At 34.2% G+C, this 16408-nt stretch overlaps 1 protein-coding gene across 6 annotated transcripts in view; it reads left to right on the top strand.

Annotated features, from left to right (window-relative positions):
- The window catches only part of slgA (proline dehydrogenase slgA), a 156166-nt gene that overhangs the window by 72619 nt on the left and 67139 nt on the right, over positions 1-16408 (top strand). For all 6 annotated transcript variants that reach the window (XM_017614537.1, XM_017614536.1, XM_017614538.1 and 3 more), the window contains 2 exons: positions 1266-1352; positions 1419-1600. In XM_017614537.1, the coding sequence (XP_017470026.1) occupies positions 1266-1352; positions 1419-1600 (269 nt within the window). The remainder of the gene's footprint in view (positions 1-1265; positions 1353-1418; positions 1601-16408) is intronic.

Here is a 16408-nt window from a genome sequence, read left to right as displayed (position 1 = left end):
CGTTTTTGCACTTTTAGGTTAGGATATCTCAAAATCCTGACGTGATAGAGCAATTTAAACCCCGGATTCGGATTCTACGCAAAAAATTACTTCGAAAATGACCCTACACTTTCCTAGAACAAAACGTGGTTGACCTGTGTTATTTTTTTAAAGGAAAAGTGTTACCTCACAGGTGGTCCCATCCTAATTTGGTTTAAATCGGATCATTGGATCATGAAGAAGTTAACGATAATCTTAAATTTTTATATGAGAATTGAAGTAGTTTTTTTTGCTTAAAAATTAGTTGTATTATTATTCTTTTCTTCTAAAAATTATTGAAAATTTGCCAAAATTTTTTTTTTATTAAAAAAAAATATTTTTTTCAAAAGTAATCTTGGAACGGCAAAAAAACGGCAAGTTTGGATATAAAACTAGTCTTTTATCTTTGAGTTGAAGGGATGCTTCGCTAACTTTATATAAAGTTAGCAAAACACCTTATATCTAAAGAAATACAAGAACGACAAAAGTATTTTTTCCACAACTAATTAACAGCGAAATAAAATTATAGTTTAAGAAACTAAAACCTCCCTATTATAATTGCCATTCGTATTGTCATCAGGTATGTAACTTGTGAATAGAAATCGCTGCATCTTTTAGGCGCATCAATATTACATAGTTACATCCCGAGCTAATAAAAGGAAGGTAATAATAAAAACGGGAAATTCATGGGTATATGCGACATTTTTTCTTCATGTTGTTTCGCTAAGTTTATACACGTATATGAATACTATTTACTTCGAACTGTCGAGAGATTTAAATTTACTAAGCCATATTATCATAAACTGTGTAATTATTGAATTCTCTAACCGCACGTATGCATAATAGTACAGATGTTTGTACATATGTGTATGTACCCAAATACAAATGGTTGAAATTAAAATAATAAGACCATCCATTATTAAAAGGCATCTATTTACTAGTACATTTGTTCGTTTTCTTAACCCCTCCCCCCAGTCGCTGTTGGTCATTATTACCTTTAAATTACACAATCGTATGAACATACATATATGTATGTTTAAACATATGTTTGTGCTATAGAAAGTGAAAAGTACTATGCCATTCTCAATCTAATCCATTCGCATGCCACAAAGAGTAATTTGCGCACAAAAAGTGATTTATTGGTAATTTCATTGATTGCAAATGAGAATATGTAACAAACCATTACATCTTATGTGACTAAAATAATTACATACAAACATATTTGACATATTTTTATAAATTTCCAGACTACGTTCCTTTGGCGTTAAACCAATTCTTGATTATTCCGTAGAGGAAGATCTCTCCCAGGAGGAGGCTGAGAAGCGTGAAGTTGAGTGAGTGACTATTATGATTCCAGGAAGTTTTTATTGATATTTCTTAATTTTATTGATTTTTTTCAGATCTTCAGTTTCTAGCGTAGGTGACATCAAAGATGATGGTGCGATACCACAATACCACGTGGACAAGTCATTCGCGGATCGTCGTTACAAAGTGAGCAGTGCTAGGACATATTTCTACTTAAATGAAGCAACATGTGAGCGTAATATGGAAATATTCATAAAATGCTTGGAAGCAGTATCAGGTAAATGAAAGTAATGATTAGAGTATGTGTTTTAGAAAAGGTATCTTGTGCTTTCTGTCGTTGTTTGTTATAACAGCAAATCAATAGACAATCATTCGCAATAGTAAATTTTTTCATGAGAATATCGGGTGGGCCATAAATCGGGCACTTTTAAAATTGCATTTAGCAGATTGAAACAACAGTGCAGTGGATGCAATAAGATACAGATGGTCGAACAAAGAATACGTACAATAACTTACACTAACGGGAGACGAAAGTCAATTATTCGGCTGTAAACTCTAGTTAACACCATATTTCAAAGTAATTTAAGTATACATATTTCTACCAAAACCAGTCAAAATGAATGGTATTTAGAAAAGGTTAACCCTCCGGATTTTTCACGAATGTTAGTACAATTAACGACCTGACAGAGAGGAACGGTCTATGGGATCACACCTCAAAAATCGAATTCATTGTGTGCACCAAACAAGTATGCAAATTTCGAGCTCCGTCACTCAATGGCCCAAATCTTACATTGTCAAAAGAGGTAAGGTTTTGACACCAAATCTTACTTCAACCTGCAAAAGGTGAAACGACAAGCATGCTTATCTACTCAACGGCTCAGGCGGCACTGTGGACACTCCTGGTCATTCGACGTATACTATTTAGGTACGATAAAAATGCGGAAGTTAAAAGGGCAATACGCCTTAGGGCGTTTAAAAGGCTGCGAGAAACTTAGCCGTATAATGCCACCATCCTCTAAGGAATAGGGCTGGAGTACAGTAGTTGCGATTATCAGGTTACGGAAATCCATTTTCCCGACAGAAGTGACTGGGAGTTTAATATTGTCTAAACGATGACGAAATCGCTGACATTCGAACAGGTTCTGGCGGCTTCTCTCAGAAATTATTATTCTGAGAAAATCCTGTAGACTCACAGATTACTGCAGCGTTTTCCAGGCAGAGATATACGGAATTGGCATGGCGAAAAAGCTGGTAAGCAGGATTGACCTAGCTCCATCTAAACTTGCTTTCGTTGTTAACAGTCAAGCTGCCTTAGGGTCGGCTATATCTAACTTGATATGCATTAAGAAATGACGAAGATCCCTACAACAAGCTCTTCAAAAACACATAATCAATATGTGCTGTGTCCGGGACACATAGGTATTCCGGGAAATGAGGAAGCAGACTAGTGTGCTAAAAAGTGATCTGAGATCGTAGTCACAACGATTCCGGTCTTCACAAGTTGAGGTGACCAGAGCAGCCAACAACAGCAGGTGAAATAATCTGCACCAACTTTGGCCACGGCCACGAGTTTACGAAGGCTGTCCGCTCGCATAAATAAGCTTATAGAATCAAACTCAAAATTCAAAATAGAAGACGCAGCGTTGTCTATTATCTGTAAATTGGTAGAGTTACAACATGATACAAATATTTGAAGGCAAAACCGCTGAGAGGCGGTCTGAACATTTTAGAAGTTTGCTAATATAACAAACATGATAAAAACCATGATAAAAACATTAGAAGGTAAAATCATTCTCTCAATTCGTCGGCCATGATTTTTTTCTGACGTTTGCAAACATTTTAAAATCATATAAAGATTAAAATAAAAATATGAAATTGTTCACAATTGTTATTGTTTGAGTTAAAAAATGAGAATGTGTGTGTGAGCTTGAGTTCGAATCATGAACCAATTAGAACAGATCTGACCGGTTGAGAAGCAGCCATTTGTAATAGCAATTGAGAAAAAAGTGTGTGACGTTCGTAATTTTGAAGTTTGCTATTTCTGTTTTGCTTCTTTCTTTATGTGTATTTTGTCGGTGGTTTATTTCAGTGATTTTTAAGTGATTTTTTGTGCAAATGTAATTAAAATTAAGTGCGCGGTGATTGGATGCAAAAACACGTACAAAAATAATAATTTGGTTAGCACAAACATGTTCACAACATTGCTTGCATTTTTTCTTTATGCTTTGTCTCCATATCCTTTGTTTACTTTTCACAGAAAATAACATGGCGCCGAAATTACAAACGTCAGCCAGAAAATTACTTTTTTCTTTTGCTTAATTTTGTCAGATCTTATGTAGTTGGATCATGAGTTCGAATTTTAAAATTATATTGCTGGCAAATGTCAGACTGCTTCTCTCAATTCGTCGGCCATGATTTTTTTCTGAAGTTTTCCAACATTTTAAAATGATATATAATATTGAAAATAAAAAAATTAAATTGTTCACAATTGTTGTTGTTTGAAATTGAAAATGAGAATGTGTGTGTGAGTTTGAGTTTTGAATTTTAAAATTATATTGTTGGCAACCGTCAGACTGCTGCCTCTCAGTGGTTTTACCTTGTTATGTTTTTATCATGTACAAAATGTATTCAACAAAGTGTGATTGATTTTGACATTGCTCTCATAAGAAACAGGTTATAATGTCAAACTGAAATGAATTCTTAACCCATTTGAAATATTTTTTTTTTTTTAATTTGAATTTGTTTAAAAAAAAGTTACCCACAAATTTTTCAAGCAACAAATTTTCTTAATAAACGTGAAATTGTTAAGAGATAAACCGCCGAGGAGAGCAAGTAAGTACATTTAAAGTTGGGTAATAAGTAAATACGTTCGACTTTTCTTAAATATTTAATGTAAGGAAACCAAGACGAAACGGAGCAAAACGTTTGAACGGTGCGCTGTATGCAATAAAAGTCAGGACACGAAAATAGTGCGATGTTTTAAACCACCTAGTTGCGAATTAAGACGGCAGCGATGGGAAGAAACTGCGGTGTTGTTCTACGTGATTCATCTCGCGTTTGTGAAAACCACTTCAAGGAAAGCAATTTCATTAGTTGTCCGTCCGAATGAAGCACTTTCAAACGAGCTCGTTTATACCCAGGCGCAGTCCCAATGCCATACGAAATAACTGAAACAAGTGAGGATTTAGAACGCGATCAGGATACATTATTTGTTGATGTCCAAACTCAAACAGGCGACTCTTTAGAATGCACGTTGAGAACAGAAATATTTCTTCTTACCGAAATAATTAAAACCATGCAAGCATGTATGGAAGAGCTAAGGGTTAGTTCGTTTGTTTATACTTTTTGACATAATAGTACCTTAAAAGAGAGTCACACTGAATTGTCAATCACACCTTGTTTAATACACCTTGATCATGTACAAGGTGTATTAAACAAGGTGTGATTGACAACTCAGTGCGGCTCTCTTTTAAGGTACTATAATGTAAAAAAGTATAAACAAACGAATTAACCCTTAGTGATGCATGTATCTTGTCAGCACTGATACCCAAGGCTTTTATTTTGATTATAGTTTTGTTTTACTTATATTACCTGGAATATATATATTTTGTCAATAAAATAAAACAAATTGTTTATAAAATCGTTTAGCAATTTTCTTGTTTTTAATTGCCCAAGTTTTATGCTTTTGTGCGTTTATTTTTGTATTTAAATTTTTTATCCTTAACATTATTCGACACTTATAAAAGTATGATTTTACATTTGTTTCCAATTTTATATGAGAGCTTAACTTTACCAATTTGAAATTAAATTTTTTTTCATGCGAAATAGTTTGGGTATAAACGAGCTCGTTTGAAAGTGCTTGACTCGCACGGACAACAAATGAAATCACTTTCCTTGAAGTGGTTTTCACAAAGCGAGATGAATCACGTATTACAACACTACATCGCTGCCGTCTTAACTCGCAACTAGGTGGTTTAAAACATCGCACTATTTTCGTGTCCTGACTTCTATTGCATACAGCGCACCGTTCAAAAGTTTTGCTCCGTTTCATCTTGGTTTTCTTACATTAAATATTTAAGCAAAGTTGAACGTATTTACTTATTACCAAACTTTAAATGTGCTTACTTGCTCTCCTCGGCGGTTTATCTCTTAACAATTTCACGTTTATTAAGAAAATTTGTTGCTTGAAAAATTTTTGTGTACATTTTTTTAAAACAAATTCAAATTTGAAAAAAAAAAATTTCAAATGGGTTAACAATTCATTTCAATTTGACATTATAGCCTGTTTCCTATGAGAGGAATGTCAAAATCAATCACACTGTGTTGAATACATTTTGATCATGTATAACAAAAATGTTTTCAAATTTTCAATCTCACAAATACAGTCGAATTTTCGGTCTCAAAGAAAATATGAATATTTTCATCTATTTGTTTTACTTTTATTTGGCATTTGAGTTGCTCTGAAAATTTCAATTTCATAAAGTAGACAAACTTCAAAAAATAAATGATGGCCGACGAATTGAGCGAGCGGTGTTACCTTTAAATATTTGTATCATGGAGTCATGACGCAATAAACAGGTGAAGTAATAAGGCAGCATTCTCTTTTCATTTTCTGACATTCGGCTGCCTTATATTTCACAATGTTGCCTTTAGTCGTGGAACGTTATATTTGTTGCTTCTTTGGAAGTATTTACATATATTTTGGGGGCAATTTGGCCATTTATTATTTGCTTGCAACATTGTTTTTTTTCTAAAATTTTCCATTTGAACTTTTGTGGAAAATTAGTTTTTTCTAAAATTTTTGTTTGAATTTTTGTGGAAAAATACTATACAATTTGTTTGTGATTAAAAAATTAATAATGCCTAGGCCAAGCTGTGTAATTTGCAGAAAAATGTGGACTTACGAAGGCGTCCATTTGCTCCATTCACCAGCGGAGCAGGTTAGGCTGATTATTTAAAGGCAAAAGGTATAATCGATTAATCTTTATAAACCCCCATATATACCTATCTCAATTTATTTATTTAAACCTTATAACCATTAATATCACGTGTTGCGTTTTGGTATTCACGTTGCTGATTTCATGTATCTAATTTCATCTCTTCATAAAGTTATCAAGATTTGTCTTTGCATCCGTCGGTGAGTCCTTTCTTCTGTATTCTTTGTGCAAAATCTTTTTTACTAATTTCACCATTTTGAAAAGTGTTTTTGCCTCAAGACTTCGAGTTATACAGCATTAACTGTCACTTTTAATTGATTACTGCATTGGCTACTTTTAATAAGATTTTTGTATGCATTTATCGGTGAGTCCTTGAACTATTATTTGTGAAAAATCTTTTTTACTTATTTCCCCATTTTAACATATTTTTCTGCCTAAAAATATCAGTTTGTGCGGCATTAACATTATGTTTTGAAACCGTAGTTGGACCTTTCATCTAGAAGTATATAGTATCTACGTATTGCTTCTCTTTGTGTGAACTATTCCGTGGATTTAGTACATCACATTACTCTTATTAGCGTCAAAAATCTTTATTGAAGTTTCTAATTATTACTTATTACATTNATAAATAATTTTAATAAAATTTGTAACAGGTGGTAACCCTTTTCAAAAATAAAAAAATTTATTTAACCTCTACAGGCCAAGCCCTGTCATTTGACATTTAACTTTTGAAAATAGAACGAACTATATGTACATACCTATGTAAAAGCCACAAGAACCCAAATATTCAACTTCAAACTGCATTTACAGTGAAAAGATGAAAGCTATCCAAAAACAAATTGCATTTTTGAATTTAGCTTCCTCAATTTTACTACGAGGCGAATTTTCAGGGAAGGGAAGCACTGTGCGTCTGTCCGTCCGTCCGTGTACACGATAACTCGAGCAAAAATTGAGATATCTCAACGAAATTTGGTATGTAGGTTTCCATTTATCCAAGGTAGGTTGGTATTGAAAATGGGCGAAATCGTAACCACGCCCACTTCCCATATAACGGTAATTTCCAGAAATACGAAAACTGCGATATTTTAGTAACTACTGAANATTATTTGTGAAAAATCTTTTTTACTTATTTCCCCATTTTAACATATTTTTCTGCCTAAAAATATCAGTTTGTGCGGCATTAACATTATGTTTTGAAACCGTAGTTGGACCTTTCATCTAGAAGTATATAGTATCTACGTATTGCTTCTCTTTGTGTGAACTATTCCGTGGATTTAGTACATCACATTACTCTTATTAGCGTCAAAAATCTTTATTGAAGTTTCTAATTATTACTTATTACATTGGCTGTAATTTCTTAAAGCTCTTTGTTATTGTTAGTGTTTGTCTTTCAATACTAAATATAAGCGTAATCCACAAAATTGTTAAGCTTCTATCTAATTTGATAAAAAATAATAAGTTATGCTTAGTTAATTTAAATAGCTCTTTTAATTTTCAAATAGGAATATTTCAAAAGTAATTTTTATACCCGAGCGCACTTGTGCACAAGGGTATATTAACTTTGTNATTCAACTTCAAACTGCATTTACAGTGAAAAGATGAAAGCTATCCAAAAACAAATTGCATTTTTGAATTTAGCTTCCTCAATTTTACTACGAGGCGAATTTTCAGGGAAGGGAAGCACTGTGCGTCTGTCCGTCCGTCCGTGTACACGATAACTCGAGCAAAAATTGAGATATCTCAACGAAATTTGGTATGTAGGTTTCCCTTAATCCAAGGTAGGTTGGTATTGAAAATGGGCGAAATCGGACTTTAACCACGCCCACTTCCCATATAACGGTAATTTCCAGAAATACGAAAACTGCGATATTTTAGTAACTACTGAAGATAATTCACTCAAAATTGATATTTACAATAATTTTTAGACGAAAAATAAGAATATTATAAATTTTTGGAAAATGGGCGTAGCCACGCCCACTTATGGTTACATGTGTATATCTTGGTAACCGCTGCACCAATTTCTTCCAAACTTGGCACAGTTGTTGGCCTTCGCACAACATACCAAATGGCCGAAAATTTTTAAAATCGCTCAATAACCACGCCTACTTCCCATATAACGGTAATTTTCAGAAATACGAAAACTGCGATATTTTAGTAACTACTGGAGATTATTCACTCAAAATTGATATTTATAATAAGTTTTAGACGAAAAATAAGAATATTATAAATTTTTGGAAAATGGGCGTAGCCACGCCCACTTATGGTTACATGTGTATATCTTGGTAACCGCTGCACCAATTTCTTCCAAACTTGGCACAGTTGTTGGCCTTCGCACAACATACCAAATGGCCGAAAATTTTTAAAATCGCTCAATAACCACGCCTACTTCCCATATAACGGTAATTTTCAGAAATACGAAAACTGCGATATTTTAGTAACTACTGGAGATTATTCACTCAAAATTGATATTTATAATAAGTTTTAGACGAAAAATAAGAATATTATAAATTTTTGGAAAATGGGCTTAGCCACGCCCACTTATGGTTACATGTGTATATCTTGGTAACCGCTGCACCAATTTCTTCCAAACTTGGCACAGTTGTTGGCCTTCGCATAACATACCAAATGGCCGAAAATTTTTAAAATCGCTCAATAACCACGCCTACTTCCCATATAACGGTAATTTTCAGAAATACGAAAACTGCGATATTTTAGTAACTACTGAAGATAATTCACTCAAAATTGATATTTACAATAAGTTTTAGACGAAAAATAAGAATATTATAAATTTTTGGAAAATGGGCGTAGCCACGCCCACTTATGGTTACATGTGTATATCTTGGTAACCGCTACACCAATTTCTTCCAAAGTTCGCACAGTTGTTGGCCTTGGTACAGCATGCCAAATGGCCGAAAATTTTTAAAATCGGACAATAACCACGCCCACATCCCATATAACGGTAATTTAGAGAAATACAAAATCTTCGATAAATCAGTAAATATTAAAGCTAATTTATTCAAAATTGATGCTTGCAACAATTCTTTACCAGGAAATACGTTTATGATAAAATTTTGGAAAATGGGCGTAGCACCGCCCACTTATGATCACATATACATATGTATCTCGGTAACCGTTCTACCAATTTGTACCAACCTCGGTATGGTTATTGCGTTTGCCAGATAAAAGCAAAACGTTGAAAATTATTGAAACCGGACTTAAATTACGGTCGCTTTTTATATAACGGTAAATTTCAGAAATGCTTGAAACTTCAATATTTCGAAATTGAAGGACGCTAATTTACTCAAAATTGATACACCCNTTTAAGGACCCTAATTTACTCAAAATTGATACACCCCGGCTTACCATGTAGCGGTAGCTTTCGGAAAGGTGAAAAACATATATTTAATACTTCCGCCGGGTATTTAATGTTCGGCTCCGCCCGAACTTAGGCTTTCTTACTTGTTGATATTATGTATGTATATGTATTAAATAAAAAACTTCAAATGATTACCCCTTTTGTAGTCAAAAAGGGTAATTCTTCTTAATATTTCTGCCCTTTACCCTTAAAAAAAAATTTAAGGGGGCGACCACTTCCAATAAGGTAGTGTCAAATCTTCTTTCTCGCTCTTATTACTTCACCTGGTATTATTCCATGATTCAATAATTAAAGGTTTGCTCATTAGTGACATTGGAGTTTTGACACTCCCTTAGCTCCCTTACAAAAGCGTTGCACACACACATGAACCCACATACAGTGCCTTGCTAAGGGAGCCGATTTTGTCAAGAGGGAGCGAGAAAACTGTTTTTTGAGCAAACCTTTTATTATTGAATCATGGTATTATTCCACCATGTCATGGAGTTACAATATTAAATAAGACAGAAGAGCTAAATTTATAAACAATTTGTGCGGTAAGAAAGACGGAGTTTACAAATTCTTGAGTGTAACAGAACAAGAGACACTGCGACTTGAAAGATCTTTGCATCCCTTAGAGAGAGAGTCCCTAACCCTGTGGGGCCAAGATACCTTCGGCTGCCCTAATGAATCCTAAACAAACAACAAATGGTTTGACCATTTAAGCTTTAAAATGGATCAATGTTTCTTTGGCCAAAGCCGGACATTGACATAGAATATGCATGAAGATTCATAATCTCCGACTTTGTGATCACACCTATTCGGTACAAGTGGAATCGTAATTGGTTGTAACCAGTCAGGTACCCATAACCTGATGCCATTTCTATTTTCTAAAATAATTTCCTTTCTGTTGAAAGGCTAGCCGAAGAGCCTGGCCAGTCTAAGGCCCCCGTCGCTCGCCAGTAGTTACTGTTTTCAGAGGGTATCTACTCAGTAATTATGGCAATAAATGATCGATATCGATTATTCAGAGTTGCCTTCTTTAACATCCCGGCCAGATACACTACTATTCTCATCGACATCTAAAATGGCTAATTTCGAAACAGATCGCTGTAAAACACCACTACTCATCAATGTGACCGGGTCAGCCTTTTTGAGGCTAGATTTAGTATTTAATTTTATGCCATAGCCTCTGAAATTTAGATATGAATTCGTCGCCTTTTCTGGCCTTTTTTACCTAAAATATTCATAGTAAAGTTCGGACCGGAACTATAAAAATAAGTGCCTAAGCTTACTAAAAAGCTTTACTATTTCTAAAACTACGATTTACCATTGATATATTACAATAACAGTGCATCTTTGAGAAAATACTTTCTTAGCTTTTTAAAAAGTAATACATTATTCCTCGCTTAATTGCACTTCAAAAATTGCACAATTTATGGTTCAATTAACCGGGGAATCAATTAACCGATACTCGTTTAATTGAATAGTTGTACAGAAATTCCGCTAAATTGGACAGCCTAATCAATTAAAAGCAAATACTGCACGCACGAAAAAATATAAGGAATAAAAACAATTTATATTTATTATTGTTCATACGTAAGTATGTATACTTGTCCTCACATTTTTTGAGATAATTGTTATAAAAAACAAGTAAGAAAGTCTAAGTTCGGGCGGAGCCGAACATTAAATACCCGTCGCAAGTATTAAATATATGTTTTTTCACCCTTCCGAAACCTTCCGCTAGATGGTAAGCCGAGGTGTATCAATTTTGAGTAAATTAGCGTCCTTCAATTTCGAAATATTGAAGTTTCAAGCATTTCTTAAATTTACCGTTATATGAGAATCGGCCGTTATTTTAGTCCGATTTCAATAATTTTCAACGTTTTGCTTACACGTGGCAAGTACAATAACCATACCGAGTTTGGTACAAATTGGTAGAACGGTTACCGATATACATATATGTGATCATAAGTGGGCGGTGCCACGCCCATTTTCCAAAATTTTACCATAAACGTATTTCTTGGTAAAGAATTGTTGCAAGCATCAATTTTGAATAAATTAGCTTCAATATTTACTGATTTATCGAAGATTTTGTATTTCTCTAAATTACCGTTATATGGGATGTGGGCGTGGTTATTGTCCGATTTTAAAAAGTTTCGGCGGTTTTGTATGCTGTACCAAGGCCAACAACTGTGCCAAGTTTGGAAGAAATTGGTGCAGCGGTTACCAAGATATACACATGTAACCATAAGTGGGCGTGGCTACGCCCATTTTCCAAAAATTTATAATATTCTTATTTTTCGTCTGAAAATTATTGTAAATATCAATTTTGAGTGAATTATCTTCAGTAGTTACTAAAATATCGCAGTTTTCGTATTTCTGGAAATTACCGTTAAGTCCGATTTCGCCCATTTTCAATACCAACCTACCTTGGATTAAGGGAAACCTACATACCAAATTTTGTTGAGATATCTCAATTTTTGCTCGAGTTATCGTGTACACGGACAGACGGACAGACGGACGGACAGACAGACATGGCTTAATCGATTTCTTTTTTCATCCTGATAATTTATGTATACATTTGTCTATATGTATCTCGATTCGTTTTGGCTGTTACAAACAACCGTTATGTGAACAAAATTAATATACCCTTGTGCACAAGTGCGCTCGGGTATAAAAAAAATAAACGTAAGGCACAATTAACCGGAGATAATTTAAGGTATATCTCTTTTAATTGCAACATGTTTTTAACTAATTATACGGGGAAACCAATTAGCCGGGCCAATTATGCGGGCATATTTGTATGGATTTTTTATGCAATACTTTTAAGTAATTCAAATAAGCGGGGAAATCAATTAACCGGGGGACAAATAAGCGGGGAATACTGTACTAAGAAATTTGCTTTAAACCGTGTGTTTACAATTCGATTTGTTGGCGTAATACTTGTGTACTCTGATGTAGAAAATATTCAAATGTTTGCATTTTTCTTATACTAAACTAAACTTTTTTCTGTATATATGTATGTTTTTTGATGAAAATGATTTAAAAAGTTATTTACAGAAAATCGGTTTTGCGGAATTTATAGAGTTTTTAAAGAATTAATATACTGACTTCTTTTGACTTGCACCGCTTGACATACGTGGTTGGTTGGTTGAAGTGGCGAGTTCAACAACTCCTATTAGCACTTATGCGTGCTAAACCACTACTCGTCATTTTACCTGAAAAGAAAGGAACAGAAGTCGGTTATTTATATCAAATCCAGCATGTGAATTCTGATCTACATTGTTCCGTACAATCGCAGAGGAGATGCTCCACCGTTTCTTCTGCATATGTTTAATTACAGCTACGACAAGAAGTGTTGTGTTCCAATCCTTGTCTTGCAGCGTGGATTTCCACGGCCTAATGTCCTGTGTAAACGGCAGTTAGTCGAGATAGATCCCTCCTGTTTAGTTTGATAACAAAATTAGTGCACACACAGGATTGTAGGTCTTTCCACGATTAGCTATTTCTTTCCAGTGCTGAGAGATGCGACCCTTTATATAGTTCAGAGGCACAAGAATCTACTCTGCCTCTGAGACAACCAAACATCAGCGTTCGTAGTAATTTGCTACGATTTTTCAAAAATTTTAAAATTTACTACCCCACTACGCCATATCATATTTTTACTACGCTTTTTTTATTTCATTGATAACAACGATTTGTAAATCACTATTACTTAAAAAATTTGGTAAAGAGGCTATGGCTTCAAAATCTAAATAGAAACTCTTACTGCAAAAAAAGCTATCCAGCAGCAAAATACTGACGAAGTGTCGTCTGTTCTCTCTCAATCCACTAAGGATAAGCGCTGGCTACTAGGGCCTTCGGCAAGTGATCACAAAATGTTATCCTGACACAGTTTATTGGCTAAACGAATAATTACATTCTTCTTACAAGTTTATTAATTCGTATTTTATCATTTCTAATTTCCAAACCACCAAATTTAATTTTAGTTGCGTTCCAGCAGCAGTACGATTTGCAGGTTTTGCAGGATTTAGTCCGAAAAGCGTTCCAGCAGACAAATTTCCTGTAACTGAGAGCATTTTCGTGAGAGTAAAATATGCTTACTCTCAGTAAGAAGTTGCAGGATTTACAGTAAAACCCGTTTAAGTACCTCACGAAAAATTTCAGCTTTTTGAGGTACTTAGGCGGGTTGGGTACTTAAAAGATCCCGCTGAAGTACCTCGATGTGGGTACTTAAGCGAACATAATTATTGATGTAGTTACATCTTCTTGTTACTTATGTGAGTTATGTAAATACTTGAATAATACATGAACATTTAATGAAGTATACATAGTTTAAAACCGCGATCGTAGCATTATTTAAACACATAAACAAATAAAGAAAAACTTTATTAAAAAAAATGGATAATGCAACGGTATGTAATTTTTACCAGAATTAAATTCTCTAAAACGTCAAAGTTAGTCATATCATTTTGGACCAAATTCAAAATGATATTGTTTGCCACTTATGTATGTTTATTTATTAATTTTTAAGATTTTTCAATCAATTACAATACATTTCATTCCCTAACAAATACCATATAAACCTAAGCTTAAGATTTGTAGAACACTTAAAAAAATCATCAAATATTCAAAATTTTTTCCCAGAAGTGTTTTTTCAGTATACAGTTCCATAGCCCATTCAATTTTAGTGCAATAATGTGCAAGTTTCAAGTGGCTAAAAATTGCCGTTGATTTTTTAGATGTTTTTTTTTTTTTAAGAGTTAAGAGGGTTTCACTGTAGTCCAAAGTTTTTCTTCCTGCAAATTCATGAAAACTGTCAAATTAAGAGCAGTGTTGCATTCGTAAACAACAAGGGAAAGAGCTGATGCAATTTATAAGAAATATTTTTAGCAGAATAGAATCCAATTGTACCAAAATAACGAAATTTTTGAGAATTAAAATGTTGTGTGTAAGAATTTTTGCCTGAATAAATTATTTTGTAAACAAACATCTGACATTTATATACCTGCAGGAAAAATGGTTTTTTGCGTTCCAGCAGTTTTTCTCAGTTCTTCGACCATTGCTCTCTCTTATGAGAGATATTTTGCTTTTTGACAGTTCTACAGGTTTTAGTCCAAAAATCGTTTGAACGCAATTTTTGTGATTTACATATATCCAAAACAGCTGTTTTTGATCAGCTGGCAAAAATATTTCCAGCAGAAACTAGCCACTTCCCCTCAAAATGAAATGTCACTTTGCTCTCTCAATTTCCCCTACTTTGCAAGTTTTTGCGTACGTGAACGGAAAACGCTGATAGATTTTGATAGCTATTAATAGCTCCGATCCAATACTTTTCGTGAAAAATCCTGTAAAACTGTCAAACAGCAAAATTACTCTCTAAAGTGAGAGTAAAAAGTGAGTAACAACAAAAAGTACGGGAACAAAAAAACCATTTTTCCTGTAAAAACGTGAACCAGTGATTGCTTGACACTTTTCATGATTTTACCAGAAGAAAAACTGCGGGTAAAATCTTGCAACTTCATTCTCTACACAACTCTCCAAAAGTCGCTCTCATTTACAGGATTTTGGAGTACGGGAACATTTTTCCTGCAACTTCCTGCAAGTTCGTGTGAAATCCTGTAAGTTCATGGAGTACTGGATCAGAGCTAATAATTATCAGGTACGCGAATGCAACTATTATTGATGAAAGCTGCAAAAATTGTTTGTTTGTTTTTTGTACTTGGAAAACGCCACTGCAAAAGACTGTCGTGGGTCTGCCTAACCGGAACGGCCCAGATTTATATCTAGCCAAGAACTGTCACTCCAACAACACTCACCAAAAACTCTTTGCGGAATTTGTATGCTGTTACAACAACACCAGCAACAAAATTTTTGTTCTAAAAGATTGAATATGAATATAAACTTTTGTTATGATTCCATGTAGGTATCGATACTATTACTTGGAAGTAGTATCGAAATAAAGTATCTACACCTGATAAATATCGGACATACAGTAGCGGCCGGCGTGGTGCAGTGGTAAGCAGTGCCCGCTTTCACTTCGCAGGACCTGGGTTCAAGCCCTGGTCAAAGCAACATCGCAAAAAAAATATTAAAAAAAGTTGTTTCTTAACAGCGGTCGTACCTCGGCAGGCAATGGCAAACCTCCGAGTGTATTTCTTCCATGAAAAACAGCTTCTCATAAAAATACAATCGCCGTTTGGAGTCGGCGTAAAACTGTAGGTCCCTTCTCTTTGTGTGACAACATCAAGGCGCACGCCACAAATCGTAATAGAAGCTCGGCCAAACACTTTATTATTATTATAAAGTATCGATACCTACTCATATCGATACTTTTGGCTATGAAAATATTCCTTATAAAGTAAGTTAAATTTTGTTAACTTATGTAATTTGCAAAAGCCGAAAAATAAACATTTGCTTAGTAAACAAAATAAAAGTTTTGATTGCTCAATTTATTTCAAACGTTTTTTCTTTTTTTTTGAAAAATTATAAAAATTTAATTGAGCGAAAACAAAAAGCAAAGCCTCCTAAAAGTAAAAGAATCAACATTGAAAAGCGTCAAAATGAAAATAAGGGAGCACGAATTTCGATATGAAGCAAAACAATAAGACAATACTTTTAATAATTGTACCATGTTGGGGAATGTCCTTTGAATGTGCTAGCAATAGGTCCATTCCTTGTCTTTTCTGACTAAAATCTGAAAAGTTCAAAATGCAAGAGCGTAAGGCAAATGCGCTCACTAAAAGAGAATAACCGGAAAAAGTAAAGGGACGCAAACAGGGTTGCGTGATTT

The sequence above is a fragment of the Rhagoletis zephyria genome, unplaced genomic scaffold, assembly GCF_001687245.7.
Source record: "Rhagoletis zephyria isolate East Lansing unplaced genomic scaffold, Rhagoletis_zephyria_1.1 Rzeph_scaffold_00848, whole genome shotgun sequence".
NCBI classification, from domain to species: Eukaryota; Metazoa; Arthropoda; class Insecta; order Diptera; family Tephritidae; genus Rhagoletis; species Rhagoletis zephyria.
This window is presented reverse-complemented; position numbering and strand designations above follow the sequence as displayed.